Source organism: Daucus carota, chromosome 1 (assembly GCF_001625215.2).
Source record: "Daucus carota subsp. sativus chromosome 1, DH1 v3.0, whole genome shotgun sequence".
NCBI classification, from domain to species: domain Eukaryota; kingdom Viridiplantae; phylum Streptophyta; class Magnoliopsida; order Apiales; family Apiaceae; genus Daucus; species Daucus carota.
The window spans coordinates 36,700,967-36,715,572 of record NC_030381.2 but is presented as its reverse complement, the minus strand read 5'-3'; the positions used below and the strand labels follow the sequence as shown (position 1 = coordinate 36,715,572).

The following is a 14,606-nucleotide window of genomic DNA, read 5'->3' as shown; positions in this document are numbered from 1 at the left end:
TTTTGAACTTTATCTGTATGTTGTAGATTTTCTGATTAGATTTATATATGAACTGTGCAGTAAGAATATATGAAGTAGGGAAGACCTTTTAATATTCTGTCGTTCAACATATCTGAAAGTCGAATCCAAGAATTGGAACCCTTAAATCTGAGACACGAATCTAGCTACTAAAATCAGTAATAAAGAATGAGAATGAAGGTAATAGAATAAGTAACCGTCAAGTTCACGTCTTCTTTGATTCATTTTGAAAGTTGGTTACCTTTTTTTGGTTTGCTGACTAAAAGTGCACACCTGATTGTATAACTAGACCTGATGGGTTAGGTTAAGCCTCGGATTAATTATGCAATACTTCTGTAATTATTAATATAGAATATATGATATTTTAGCCGGCCATTTCATAAAATAATCGCACCGTCATATTTATATAAATCCTTTTGCTGGGAAATAAAATATTTAAAATGATTGGACTAAACTACAAAATTATTTCAACAATTTTCAAAATAATCCAAACAGGGAAGAGAGGATCCTCGTGCATGTACTTCTGGTTACTTGTACCTTTCTCGACGCTCTCACATGTTTTTCTGAAGCATTTCAATTTTCAGGCAACAGGAATGTTGGGCTCGCCTAGATTAACAAATGCCTGAGCACGGACTATGCGCACCATTGCCACGTCCCATGACACAAGGTGGTTCATGAACACGTTAACATACTTGCTTTTATCATTCTGCGAGAGGATATAAGAAAGTGCGAATTTACTTGGTACTCAAAATGGACAAAATTATTTGGTAAAATAAACAAGGAAAGTGAAGGAGATACCCTGTAATCCAGATAATAAGAATGCTGCAAACAAAGTAAAAACATAATTAATACAAACAGGATGGGTAGCTGATTGATATTTAGAGAGATGAAGATTATACCTCCCACATATCCAAACTCATCAGAGGCTGCAAAAGTAGGAAAATGTTAGTTCAATATATAAGGTCGCTGAGACGATATGAAAAAGTAAAAGAATCCATAGGACCTCACTTACAATTTCGTCCCATACAATTGGGTTTATGGCATTTGATGTCTTTCTTATAGCGAGTCGCTTCTCATCTTTTATTACTGAAACATCAAGGTGAAAATTGCATTATACAGGCTGTTGAATGATCTGAGTTGGACGTTAAGGAAATTGAATCACAATCACATTGACTAAAAAGAAGAAGCATACTTAGAACATATTTTAAACATATAATATGTTATACTATCTCATATTCTGTAGATAACAACAAAACTTAATCAGAAGGTCGAACTTTATTTAGTACTAAAATAACCTGGTTAGACTTGTTAATATAATTTCGATACTTACAAACAAGCCAAACCCAACCAGAACCAAATAGTGTCAGTGCTGCTTCTATAAACTTCTCCCTAAAGTTGGTAAAAGATCCAAAATCCTTTTCAATCTGCTTCAGTAAACCCAATACAGGCTGATGACCGCCTCCTGGTTGCATTGATTCCCAAAAGAAATCATGATTCCATACCTGGAATAATAACTCAATCAGATAACTGAATTTAGACCAAAAGATTTTGTGGATCTTAACAACAATAAATAAAATATTTTATAGATATAATTGAAGACAAGTCTGAATTTTCATATTACAGTAAGAGCCGACATGCATAAAGAAACTTCATGGAAGTAAAATCAAAACAAACATCGGAAAAACTTCAGCTTGCATTTAGCAACAAAAAAAAAAAAACTTCAGCTTGCAACTAGGCCATGGGAAGGCCATTAGGCATTGACTTTTAGGTGCCACGATAATGTAGGAGTCGTACAATCCTACATTATAATTAATAATTTAATATCATTTGCTACTGTTGAAACTTGAAATTAATACAATTGTAAACCCTTGAAGTCCTCGAAGGAAGAGGTTGGGTAGTTGGGTAAAGTTGTTGCTATTTTGTTAAGTGCAATATGAACAAAAGTTTATTTCACCCATCGCAAATGGCCAGTTGGGTCAAAACAGATGTAGGCTGGGGAACTCAGGTTTGGGCTTCCTGACATAAGACATGATTCGTTACATCATTGATTGGTCCGCGAGACATCCCAAGTCTTAGCAACAATAAATAAAAGATTTTCTTGAAATAATAGAAGACAAGTCTAACTTTTTATATTACAGTAAGGGCGCAACATGCATAAATAAACTTCTGGAAGCAGAATTGAAAGAGCAAACATCAAAATACACACTCGCTAAAGTTGACAAAAAATATGACTGCAGCTGGCAACTAGGCAATTGGGCCATGACTTTAAGGTGCCATGACATTGTTAAGAGGTGCTGCAACACATAGAGATAAGAAATCGGTACAGCAAGGAGTCCTACAATTCTACAATACAAATAATATCATTTGCTACTGTTGAAATTAATACAATTGTGGAACTCTTGAAGTCCTCGAGGGTGAAGTTGGGTAATTGGGCTGAGTCGTTGCTATTTGCTAAGTGCAAAATAAACAAAAGTTTATTTCACCCATCCCAAAAGGCCGATTAAGTCAAAACATGGTGACCAGACACCTTGCATTTTTCTGGCACCGGGAAGCTAAGTCATTAATATGGCAACTCCATGATAACCATGCTTTGGATTCACACTTTAAGTTACACTGATCAGGGGATGCAAATCTCATCATTATCAATGCCATTATAAGAGATTGTGCGGATATCTTCTATAGATATTATTTAATGAGACAGATAATTTTCTAAATGATAAAACTCATTGGAGGCTCACTATAAGAGGTCAGACTCGGTTAGTTCTTAATGCCAGAATGAACTTTTACAGAATTCCCAATTCTTTCCCGACTGGCTTCCTCTAAGGATTTTGGCAGGACGTGTTATACCTAAGAGGACTTGCATCTAACCCCTTTGTCCCTCTCATTTCTTTACTTTTTTTTTTTTTTTGCATTGCTTGACACGCATTTTAAGGCGCATATAAATCATAGTTTCATAAAAAAAATTGAAAATTTTCTTTTCTGTATAAAAATTTAGATAGTAAATAATTATTCAGAAGAAAAAAAAATCAAAATAATTTATCAAACTATATTTTATGAGAGCATTAGAATGCGTGCCGAGCCCCCGTCTCCCAATGTAAACAATTGAGGGGGACGGGGGGATTAATAATTAAGGAAGCCTATTAAAGTCACTAGCAAGCATATTCGGATTAGAAGTTGAGTTGAAAGAAATATATACGAAAACTTAAAATGTGTAAATATTAAACAAGCTTTGGCTACTTCATCTCAATGTGTACATATGCTTTGAAGTATCTGGTCAGGACAAGCCAACGAAGCCAGTCCCACACAAATTCAAACAAGCCTGAACCATTTTTTAAGGTGCCTGGTGCATAGGGACAGGTTGTAATGTAAAACAAGGGTGGTTTGGTTCTGTATGCAGGGCTAGTGAATGAAATTACATATGACCATTTGCATGCATCATATATACATACACATACATGCACCACACAAAGTTCTAGAATAAAAGAAACCTCAGTTAAACAGGTTTATTGATAACTTAGAAACATGTAGTGCATGCATTTTGCTACATATACATAGACATACATGCAGCATACTTAAGTTCAGAGTGGAAGATGACCTCAACTAAACATGTTTATAAGTGATTTGGAAACATTTAGTGCATTCATTGTGTTAATTTACATACACATACATGCACTAGATTGCAGTTCTAAACTATGGAAGATGACCTGAAGTAAGCATGGTTACTAGTAACTTGAAAAAACCTGGGCAGCGTTGTTGAATTCAGGTAACGGATTGCCATTGTTATACGTCACTTTGATAAGCTCTTCCATAGTCAGTCCATAAAGTACGTCATTCCTTTCAAGCTGTTTGTTTAGACCCTCCACATAATTATGATGATGCCCTCCCCAATGCTTCTCAAGCGTCTTCTGGCTCATATATGGTTCTAGGGCATCCTACATATAAATACACAAACACACACAGAGATAGAAGTAAAAGCTGTGTTCATGTCGATCAATAAAAAGAAGGAAAAGTTAAACCGAATTATAAATGAAGAGGCTGCAAGGCCTCAATGGTTTCAAAATAGGACACTCCACAGTCAAAACTGCATAGGAATGGATTGATATAGTTTCTGAGAGGCATTCTGGTTTCTCAACCTCAAAGGTTGAGGCCATGCGGAATCTGTAATTCTAGTCTGACATTTAACATTCATACAAATTAGAACAAGTAATAATAATATCATACTATTACCTATGGTACCATGATTTTATGAATATAAACAATTCTATATTAGGCATCCTATAGCTATATCTAATCCCAAGTATGAGAAATGTCTGGGCTCGAGCAGATACCATATTTAACTATAGTTCCACATACGCTAAACAATGACACTGAAAGCAAAAGGTAGGAGAACATATGTTAATCTAATAGTTTGTACGAGTAAGATTTCGGGCCATAATACAAAAGAAATATAAAAGGTAAAATAATATATATCCAATAGAATTTAGTTATAGGAATTGGAGAAGATACAAGTTTACTTACAAGTTCGTATGGAGGAGTTTTCAAGCCATAATAAGCGCATATATCTGTTTCTCTGCCAGACTTGCTTAACCTTCTTTTTGGTCTTTGGGCCTGCTATTGAATAGGATTGTCAGGACTTATAGTACATAATAATCTTATCACCACGATCCAGTTTTTTAAGTAGAATATAAGAAATCAAAGAAAACAGCTCCTTCAACAACAAGCAATCGAATTCTGAATTGTCAAACTAATAGTTCTCTATCATTCAATGAACCTTGATCAGTGTATCATAAGAGTGAAAATCATCAACTGCAACAAAATTATCAGTCCTGACACCTTGCCTGCTATCCTAAAAGAGTACACGTTATGTTATTTGAGCACTAAACTCCCAAGTTCAAGTTTAAGGCTTAAAGCTTGGGAGAATGTAGTTCAATAACTACCAATTCTCAGTTAACCATTAAACCATATTTTAATTTTGTATACGTTAAGGACATAGTTATTTACATGCCAATATAAAGTATTACAATGTGTAGACATCCTTGAAAACAATTTAGCTATGTAGTGCAGAAAGGCCAAAGATTCACTCTCTCAAAAAATGACCAGCAAAGTGGTACCTAAAGCTAAACAGATTCCCAGCACTACAATGTAAATTCTTCTCACTTACACCTTCTAAGCAAACAATATACCGACATATGAAAGAGCAACTCACACAAACCATTCAATTGTGTCAAAACAAGAGAGTACATAAGCAATAAAAAACATACCGGAAAAGAAACTTTGTTCCCATTAAAACGCTTAAGATCGTAACCTATCGCCAGAAAATTAGAAGTTGAAGGACAGATATTACTACAACAGGCCCAGCTCATTTCGTCGAATCCTAATCACAGCTACACCAACATAACAGAAGGGCATCAGAATTAGATATTCAGTTCTTCGGGGGGGAAACCCAATCTAAATGTAAGCACAAAAAGAGTAAAAAAAAGCAATGACGTCTCAGTGAGGCATTTCATCAAACACGTTACGTACTACATACTATAATAGATCCGTTACGTCAAGAGTAGAATTTATATCTGTACCTCTAAATATAAAACTGTGTTTATGTATACGGTAACAATCTCTATATCTCTCACAACTTCTTGTTGAAAGATTTCCCGCCAAAATGTTGGGAGGAGTGCAGAAGATAATGAACCCTTGGTATGCTTTCTGGCTGCTAGGGATGGTTTGATTCGCTCCTTTATTTATTGATTTGGTGTGTACTTTGATATTTTAATGGTTTAATTTATAGATTTCAATAAATTTCATGCTATTTTGATTTTTTGTGAATTTTGATAGAATGCGGTAGGGTTGGATATAATTTTTTTAGGCTTTAAAGATAATATAAATATAAATTTTGATTTTGAAAAATCTCAAATTGAATATCTCAAATTTTTTTGAATTTAAACAATCTTAATTTTAAACAATCTCAAATTGGTCACTGAAGTGAGTTTAAAGTATCAAGTTGGTCACTGAACTCAAAAAATATCAAGTTGGTCACTAAAATCACCATAAATATCAAATAAATAAATAAATATCTTAAAATATGAGTTCAAGTAGTAAAAATATTATTTATAAAATTTTTACGCATTATTTTTAAATGTTATCACAACCAACTAAAAGGTTAGGACTTCTACTATTTAAAATAATATATTAATATTTTATCAAGTTTATTTTATTTATATTTTATTATATAGTTATTTTCTTTGTTTTAATTAAATATAAATAATAAATAAACTTAATAAAATCTAAATATATTATCATAAATATTAGAAGTCATAACCTTTTACTTTGTTTTGGTAACATTCAAAAATAATGGGTAAAACTTTATAAATAATATTTTTACTGGTTGAACTTATGTTTCAAGATACCATTTTGAGTTTAGTGACCAAGTGACCATCTTGATACCATTTTGAGTTTAGTAAATAATTAACCACTTCGATAAATATTCGGAGAAGATCCATTTTTTATAGTCCTCCATGGCTTCATCTCAATTACATCTTTTTTTCGTAATATTTTTCAATTTATTGAATATATGAATTTCAGGCACTCATAATATTCTTATCTTATTTTATTAAAAAAAATTTAATATTAAAATATACACTCTCCATCCCTTTTTAAATGTCTTTTTTGAAAGAAATATTTGTTCTAAAATATTTGTCTCATTTCTTTTTTCAAAACAATTATTTTAAATGTTAAAATATCTTTTGAATACAAGTTTCCACATTTAACTACCACGCATAGTAGCATATACTGATAACTCAATTTAATTTATTATATTTATTAGAGCTAGACTAAACAAGTCAATCAAATACTCAATTTTTTTTTAAAAAATGCCTAATTTTTCGAAAACGATATGTTAAAAAAGAAAGAGAAAGGAATTGATTTTTTTAATGAATATCCGATTTCCCGTTAATTCAAAATCTTTATTCAGACCGGATCTTATTCACGATGTCTATCATTACTGCGTAATATTAGTCTCGTAATAAGCGAAAGCGGGAGATTAAACGCCTTAATTTGAGCAAAATCGGGTTACTAAACCTCTTACAAATTGCATATATATATGAGGTCTTTTTCTTCCCCAATTTACAGCCCCAGCCCCCCACAATCACCAGCGAAAAACCTAACCCCTGAGATGGCGAAGCGAACCGAGGGGGTGGAGAGGTTAAGTGATGAAGATCTTTTAACCGAGGTGCTTTCTAGACTCCCCGTAAAATACTTACTCCAATGCAAAGCCGTGTCAAAACCCTGGTACTCTCTCATTTCGAACCCTAGTTTCATCAAATCTCATTATCAACGTCATGCTATTACAATCAACGGCGCTGTGGATGATAATAATGAACAAGCTCCTACTCTCATTGTACGCCTTTTCAAACAAGAAGATCGTGATGACCATCCTGAAGAAGACGGCTCCTATTCACTCTTCCGACTCGGTAATCGTGATGAATATGTAGCCGATCTTGGTTTTCCTTTCTCCAGAGGTGATTATCCCTTCACGCCTCCCTCTATTCTCGTTGGTTGTGTTTGCGGAATTGTTTGTGTTTGTGTTGATCCTTCTGCTCCTATTGATGCTATTCATTGCGTGCCTGCTTGTGATAAAGCTACTGACATATACATTTGGAATCCCGCAACTAGGCAATCCAAACTCATTCCCTCGCATGCTCTTTACAACTGTGATGATAAGAATAAAGTTGCTTTAGGCTTCGGGTTTGATCCCGTTGATTTTGATTTTAAGGTTGTTAGGGTTGTATCTCGTGCTATTTTTCCTCAGGTCTATTCTGCAAATAGAGATACTTGGCGAAACATTGAGATTAAGTTGATTGATATTCCCTACAACTGTGCGTTTGATATATGCCTCCATGGATTTTTGTTTGCCATGGGATGTAGTGGTATGATGGCTTTTAATCTAAATAAGGAGGTGTTTATTTGTGAAATTAAGCTACCTATTAAACCTAGTGACCCTCACAAATGTTACGATGCCCGAATTGTTGATTTCAAGGATTCTATAGCTATTATGTTCTCTAATGACGAGGAGCTGAGCAGCGGAAAAATTAACTTGTGGACATTAGATGACGAGGCATGCCTTCGTGATGGTGGAGTTGAGGCGTCATGGACTTTCATGCTTAATATTGACGTAGGTAAGGAATTCGACTATCTCAAGGGACTATTCAACAATGTTGAATTCTTATTGATAGATGGTGACTGGATCTCTTATAACCATGACAGGAAAGTCGTAATTGTATCGAAACTAATCCTTGGTTTGATTTTGATGACGTTTTCAAGTATACAGAGAGCCAGCAAATGCTGCTAGTCACAGGATCAAAATTAGTCAATTGGTCTGATGATGAAGATGTGGAAAGCAGTGTTGATTTGGAAGATGATTCAGAAGGTGATAATGAGGAAGACAGTGTTGATTTAGAAGATGAAAATGAGGAGAGTCAACAGTATTTCTCAAGCTGATAAGCAGCTTAGAATCTGACGATTATTGCGAGGAAAAAGTGCAGATCCTGAAGGTGATGATGATATTACTCATCTTGATTATTGTATTTCTATGTTCATGTTCCTCAATTCATTTTACATTTCTAAACCGTGTGGGATAATTCGACGTTTCTCACCATGACTTGGACATGAATAAATATTTTATAATGTGTGTGTTTTATCCTGGTGCTAGTTGACTATATTAGCTATTGGATTGAGTCAATCGAATTGAGAGATACAAGTTATGACATTCTTGCAGGTCGAGGAACCCTCTTAAATGGGTACACAGGTATATGAGGATCCCATGAAGCCATACTAAAAACCATTCAGCGAATGCCACACATATGATAGAGGCCTAGTTACACATTGAAATCTCCTTTGTTTTCAAGAACATGATTGTAATTTGTACATGGAGTATTATTTACTCCATAAATTCTATATTTAATCAATAAATTCTCGATTAGTATTATACGAAGGTTGCTATTTGATTCAATTAATTTTTAGAAGTTTTCTTATGGGAAATATATAATCATTTACTAAATCAAAATAATATATTACTTTAAATATGAATAATTGTAAAATTTTAATATAATAAATATATATGTGTGAACGAATTACTATTAATTAATAAAATAATAACTAAATATTATAATGTGTAATAACATCATAAAAAATGTATAAGCGGGTGCAAACCGGCGGATTAAAAGGTCCTGATGAGAGCAAAATCGGGTTACTGAACATTGTAAAAATTGCATGAGTACTGAGGTCTTTTTCTGCCCCAATTCACAGCCCCACCCCCAACAATCAGCAGCGAAAAACCTAACCCCTGAGATGGCTAAGCGAACCGAGGGGGTGGAGATGTTAACAGACGAAGATCTTTTAACCGAGGTGCTTTCCAGACTCCCTGTAAAATACTTACTCCAATGCAAAGCCGTGTCAAAACCCTGGTACTCCCTCATTTCCAGCCCTAATTTCATCAAATCTCATTATCAACGTCATGCTATTACAATCAACCGCGCTGTGGATGATAATAATGAACAAGCTCCTACTCTCATTGTACGCCTTTTCAAAGGAGAAGATCTTGATGACCATCCAGAAGAAGACGGCTCCTATTCACTCTACCGGCTCGGTGCTACTGATAATTATATAGCCAAGCTTAACTTTCCTTTCTCCAGAGGTGATTATCCCTTCACGCCTCCCTCTATTCTCGTTGGTTGTGTTTGCGGAATTGTGTGTGTTTGTGTTGATCCCTCTGCTTCTATTGATGCGAATTATTTCTTCCCTACTGCTGATAAAGCTACTGATATATACATTTGGAATCCCACTGCTAGGCAATCCAAACTCATTCCCTCGCATGCTCTTTACAATTGTGATGATAAAGTTGCTTTAGGCTTTGGGTTTGATCCTGTTGATTTTGATTTTAAGGTTGTTAGGGTTGTGTCTCGTACTGTTTTTCCTGAGGTCTATTCTGCGGAAAGAGATACTTGGCGAAACGAGGTCTATTCTGCGGAAAGAGATACTTGGCGAAACATTGAGACTAAGTTGATTGATATTCCCTACAACTGTAGATTTGATATATGCCTCCATGGATTTTTGTTTGCCACGGGATATAGTGGTATGGTGGCTTTTAATCTAAATAAGGAGGTGTTTATTTGTGATATTAAACTACCTATTAACTGTAAAGGCCCTCGCAAATGTTACGATGCCCGAATTGTTGATTTCAAGGATTCTATAGCTGTTATGTTCTCTAATGACGAGGAGTTGAGAAGCGGAAAAATTAACTTGTGGATATTAGATGATGAGGCATGCCTTCGTGGTGGTGGAGTTGAGGCATCATGGACTTTCATGCTTAATATTGATGTAGGTAAGCAATTAGGCTATCTCAAGGGCCTTTTCAACAATGTTGAATTCTTATTGATATACGGTGAGTGGATCTCTTATAACTATGACAGGAAAGTTGTCAGATATATCAGAACTTATCCTTTGTTTGATTATGATGACGTTTTCAAGTATACAGAGAGCCAGCAAATGCTCTTAGTCACAGGATCAAAAATGGTCAATTGGTCTGATGACAAAGATGTGGAAAGCAGTGTTGATTTAGAAGAGATGATTCAGAAGGTGATAATGAGGAAAACAATGTTGATTTAGAAGATGAAAATGAGGAGAGCAACAATATTTCTCAAGCTGATAAGCAGCTTAGAATCTGATGATTATAGGGAGGAAAAAATTGCAGATCCTGAAGGTGATGATGATATTACTCATCTCGATTATTGTATTTCTATGTTCATGTTCCTTAGTTCATTTTACATTTTCTAAACCGTGTGGGATAATTCGACATTTCTCACCATGACTTGGACATGAATTAATATTTTATAATGTAGACTGGGTGTGTGTTATCCTGGTGCTAGATTTTATAATGCAGACTGGGTGTGTGTTATCCTGGTGCTAGTCGACTATATTAGTTATTGGATTGAGTCAATCACACATATGATGGAGGCTTAGTTAAACTTTGATATCTCCTTTGTTTTCAAGAACATGAATGTACATGGAGTATTCTTTGCTGGGATGCAAGCGTTCTTACATCTAAAAATTAAAATATCTGCTCATGAGCATACCAAAAACTGCCAGGGCCTTGCCCAATGCCCATAGCAAGAAATGACACAAAAACTATTGTAATCCTGTTGGCAAAAACTCTAAGCCAGTTTTTTGACTTTATGTCTTCTTTTGATTTATTACATAAACATACATTTTTTTCATGTTAAAATCGGAATCGGCTTGAAATCGGAGTTAATAAATCCCGCCAAGTAGCCTGGACTTGGCAAGAGTCTGAAAAACCACAGGCATCGATGTCGATATGCATATTTGGGGATAATTATAATTTGTACTATAAGACCCTTCGTCCCCTGGATAATATATATTAGAGAAGAGGGACGGCACACACTTTAATACTCCCGTAAAGTATAAGTATAGTTGTGTAATTTATTTTTAAGATTTGTTTTTTTTAATATAGTTTGGATGTTAAATTTTTATTAAAAAAATTCTTAAAAATAAGTTACAGACTTCTAGAATTAAATGGGACAAAAGGATTAAGTCTTTTGACCGCAGATATTTTCATCACAACTGTTCAAAATACCGTGAGTTTTGTATAGTGGCTAAACTCTTGCAACATACTGTATAATTGGCATGAAGATAGCTCACAAACAATTGTTTGACTGACAGTTGACATAATATTAGTATCTTGCCACAAGATGAAGTTCCTGATTTAAATTAGTAAAAAGGACAATTAACTGTTCTTTTTGCTAAATAAAGGTCTTGGGTATTCCAAATTTTATTGAAAGATAGGTCTGGTGATTTATGATATAGGGGAAACAAGATAAATATATCAGTATCCCGTAATAGTAAAAATATCAGGATGGTAAAAAGCGTTAATTGGTGATTAATACCGATTTTTTACAACAATGAAAAATATAAAGTTTCAAATGATTTGTAGTTTTGCATACAACTTAAGACAGAGCAGAACATAGATTTCTAAGTCTTTGTAATCCTATAGGAAGAAGCAATATTGACAGAGTGGCATTTGTGAAAGATAAGGTGGTGGAGAAACTTGATGCAACACAACCTTATATTTAGATGGATGTGATATGAAAGGCCATTGAAGAAAGCTAAAAAAATAATAATGCAAATAACAAAAATGCAAGAAATAAACACAAAAGCATAGCCATATAATGTGCAAGACCTCTATCTATCATTCATAATCTCATCCACATTCTCTTTCCCAAATAAATCCTTCTCATTTCTCATCTCTTTGTACTGTCACAACATCACACTAACCATGGCCTCTGCTGCTCTTTCCATGGGCAGCTCATCTCTCCAGGTCTCTTACATTCCATTTCTGCTAGTCATGTTGTTAAATTTATTTATTGTGATCACTGTCATTTCTTTTTAGTCTGTCAGTACTGAGGAATGTTTGAAAATAGCTAGACAGTAGCAGATAGAATGTTTTATGGCTAGGCACATATCATGTAAACGTGAAATCATGTTATGTGCATACTATGTTTTTCCAAATCTTCATTTTGTTTCGAGTATCCATGTCGGACACTCAACTGGAACATGGTATGTACACTCGGACACTTATTTTAGGCCAAAAACATGTAAATTTATCAAAACATTGCTGTGTCCGGCACTACATATATCCATGTTGGACACTTTTAGCCTAGTCCGGGTAACATAGTGTGCATATAATTCTACTTGGCTGCAAAGTAGTAATGTAAGTTGGTGATCAATGTACAGGTGAACAAAGGGTTCTCAGACTTCGCGGGCCTGCGCTCCTCTGCTGCTCTTCCATTCAACAAGAGAACATCTGATGACTTGCTCTCTCTGGTTGCATTCCAGACCTCTGTTGTAAGTCTCCTCTTTTAAGTACTGTAACATTGTAAGCACTAGATCATATTATTTCCTAATGTTGATCAAGCTCTCACATTACTGCTTATTCAGAGTCTGTTTAGATAGGACACAATATTTGTAGTAAGTGTGCATTACCTTAAGACCACTAAATAAAGCTATATTGAGCAATGAATATTCGAATGACTTAGATTGGAGGAGGCAACAAAAGGGGAGTGGTGGAAGCCAAGCTTAAGGTTGCCATCAACGGATTTGGAAGAATCGGAAGAAACTTCTTGAGGTGTTGGCACGGAAGGAAAGACTCCCCTCTCGATGTCATTGCCATCAATGACACTGGCGGTGTTAAGCAAGCGTCTCACCTTCTCAAGTATGACTCCACCCTCGGGATCTTTGATGCAGATGTCAAGCCTGTTGGTACTGATGGCATCTCTGTTGATGGGAAGGTCATCCAGGTTGTCTCAGACCGCAACCCAAGCAACCTTCCCTGGGGGTATTTACACCTAGTCTGTGTTCATTACTGTTGTTATTGACTTGTGATTGTCACATTTTAACAGAGATTTGTTCTACAAAAACTTACAGGGAACTAGGAATCGATTTGGTGATTGAAGGAACCGGGGTGTTTGTGGACAGAGATGGTGCTGGCAAACATCTTGAAGCCGGAGCTAAGAAGGTGCTCATTACAGCCCCGGGGAAGGGTGACATACCCACATATGTTGTTGGTGTCAATGCAGAGTTGTATAATCACTCTGAGACCATTATTAGTAACGCGTCCTGCACTACTAACTGCCTCGCACCTTTTGTCAAGGTTCTGGACCAGAAATTTGGTAATACGTTCTTTCTTAAGCTTTTCTTGTTTCTTTCTTAAGCTTTTCTTGTTGAAGAAAGTAATGCTGCTATGATCTTGAGAGCTGACATGTTTGAGTATGACCTAATAGGTATTATCAAGGGAACTATGACTACTACTCACTCCTACACCGGAGACCAGAGGCTGCTCGATGCAAGCCACAGGGATCTCAGGCGTGCACGTGCTGCAGCACTCAACATCGTCCCAACATCAACTGGTGCAGCAAAGGCAGTGGCCCTCGTCCTGCCAAATCTCAAGGGCAAGCTCAACGGCATTGCCCTCCGTGTGCCCACCCCCAATGTGTCAGTTGTGGATCTTGTTGTTCAGGTCTCCAAGAAGACATTTGCTGAGGAAGTTAATGCTGCATTCCAGGAGAGCGCTGACAACGAGCTCAAAGGCATCCTAGCTTTGTGTCTGGAGCCACTCGTTTCCGTCGATTTCAGATGCTCAGATGTTTCCTCAACAGTCGATGCATCACTCACCATGGTCATGGGAGATGACATGGTGAAGGTGATTGCCTGGTATGACAATGAGTGGGGTTACTCACAGAGGGTGGTCGATTTGGCCGATATTGTTGCCAACCAATGGAAATAATTTCTCCCAGGATTGGTCATCTTAATTTCTCCCATCTGTAGATTTCTGATTTTGTTTCAAATTGTAATATGAGTATCAACAACTTTCTCAATTTATGTTGGAATCTGAAGTTCAGCTTAGAACAAAGCCACTAGTGGACTTATTCTCAAGTTTGATGCTTCAGATTTGGGGAGCTTTTCTGTATGTAAAGCATTTTAGGCATTATATATCATAATAATAAGAATAAGATATACAACACATG

At 35.7% G+C, this 14,606-nt stretch overlaps 4 protein-coding genes across 8 annotated transcripts; 3 read left to right on the top strand and 1 right to left on the bottom strand.

The window, feature by feature from the left end:
* Positions 1-373: 373 nt before the first annotated feature.
* LOC108207726 (superoxide dismutase [Fe] 3, chloroplastic) lies at positions 374-5,768 on the bottom strand. Of its 2 annotated transcripts, none has more exons than XM_017378164.2 (9): positions 5,592-5,768; positions 5,280-5,402; positions 4,537-4,626; positions 3,759-3,950; positions 1,349-1,520; positions 1,031-1,104; positions 918-944; positions 817-840; positions 374-724 (listed from the first exon to the last, which is right to left on the bottom strand). In XM_017378164.2, exons 2-9 carry the CDS (start codon positions 5,379-5,381, stop codon positions 599-601), a joined length of 807 nt encoding a protein of 268 aa, XP_017233653.1. In that variant the 5' UTR covers positions 5,382-5,402; positions 5,592-5,768; the 3' UTR covers positions 374-598. The 2 variants fall into 2 exon arrangements, with proteins under 2 accessions (XP_017233653.1, XP_017233647.1); XM_017378158.2 differs by having other exon boundaries at positions 4,537-4,629; positions 5,592-5,766.
* A 1,258-nt stretch (positions 5,769-7,026) lies between these two features.
* LOC108213058 (uncharacterized) lies at positions 7,027-8,995 on the top strand. 4 transcript variants are annotated; one of them, XR_001805157.2, is made up of 3 exons: positions 7,027-8,186; positions 8,339-8,561; positions 8,786-8,995. XR_001805157.2 is itself a non-coding variant. In XM_017384797.2 (2 exons), the coding sequence occupies exons 1-2, from the start codon at positions 7,112-7,114 to the stop codon at positions 8,506-8,508; spliced, it is 1,245 nt and encodes a 414-aa protein (XP_017240286.2). In that variant the 5' UTR covers positions 7,027-7,111; the 3' UTR covers positions 8,509-8,995. The 4 variants fall into 4 exon arrangements, 3 of the variants coding, with proteins under 3 accessions (XP_017240286.2, XP_017240299.2, XP_017240307.2); XM_017384797.2 differs by having other exon boundaries at positions 8,339-8,995; XM_017384810.2 differs by lacking the exon at positions 8,786-8,995 and having other exon boundaries at positions 8,332-8,480.
* A 362-nt stretch (positions 8,996-9,357) lies between these two features.
* On the top strand, positions 9,358-10,674 carry LOC108222028 (F-box protein At1g30790-like). Its single transcript, XM_017395914.1, has one exon. The coding sequence runs from the start codon at positions 9,358-9,360 to the stop codon at positions 10,672-10,674; it is 1,317 nt and encodes a 438-aa protein (XP_017251403.1).
* A 1,503-nt stretch (positions 10,675-12,177) lies between these two features.
* On the top strand, positions 12,178-14,602 carry LOC108205052 (glyceraldehyde-3-phosphate dehydrogenase A, chloroplastic). The gene is made up of 5 exons (XM_017374819.2): positions 12,178-12,400; positions 12,817-12,927; positions 13,119-13,417; positions 13,507-13,751; positions 13,863-14,602. The coding sequence occupies exons 1-5, from the start codon at positions 12,359-12,361 to the stop codon at positions 14,363-14,365; spliced, it is 1,200 nt and encodes a 399-aa protein (XP_017230308.1). The 5' UTR covers positions 12,178-12,358; the 3' UTR covers positions 14,366-14,602.
* The last annotated feature ends 4 nt before the right edge of the window (positions 14,603-14,606 follow it).

Bases quoted from the DNA above. Each gene is read 5' to 3' on its own strand.
- LOC108213058 (XM_017384797.2), top strand. From the start codon at position 7,112: ATGAGGTCTTTTTCTTCCCCAATTTACAGCCCCAGCCCCCCACAATCA. The intron at 8,187-8,338 runs GTAAGGAATTCG...TCAAGTATACAG, and splicing joins CATGCTTAATATTGACGTAG to AGAGCCAGCAAATGCTGCTA.
- LOC108207726 (XM_017378158.2), bottom strand. From the start codon at position 5,381: ATGAGCTGGGCCTGTTGTAGTAATATCTGTCCTTCAACTTCTAATTTT. The intron at 4,630-5,279 runs GTATGTTTTTTA...CCTATTCAATAG, and splicing joins GGAACAAAGTTTCTTTTCCG to CAGGCCCAAAGACCAAAAAG. The intron at 725-816 runs GTATCTCCTTCA...ATCCTCTCGCAG, and splicing joins CTTATTATCTGGATTACAGG to AATGATAAAAGCAAGTATGT.
- LOC108205052 (XM_017374819.2), top strand. From the start codon at position 12,359: ATGGCCTCTGCTGCTCTTTCCATGGGCAGCTCATCTCTCCAG. The intron at 12,401-12,816 runs GTCTCTTACATT...ATCAATGTACAG, and splicing joins TGGGCAGCTCATCTCTCCAG to GTGAACAAAGGGTTCTCAGA. The intron at 13,752-13,862 runs GTAATACGTTCT...ATGACCTAATAG, and splicing joins GGTTCTGGACCAGAAATTTG to GTATTATCAAGGGAACTATG.
- LOC108222028 (XM_017395914.1), top strand. From the start codon at position 9,358: ATGGCTAAGCGAACCGAGGGGGTGGAGATGTTAACAGACGAAGATCTT.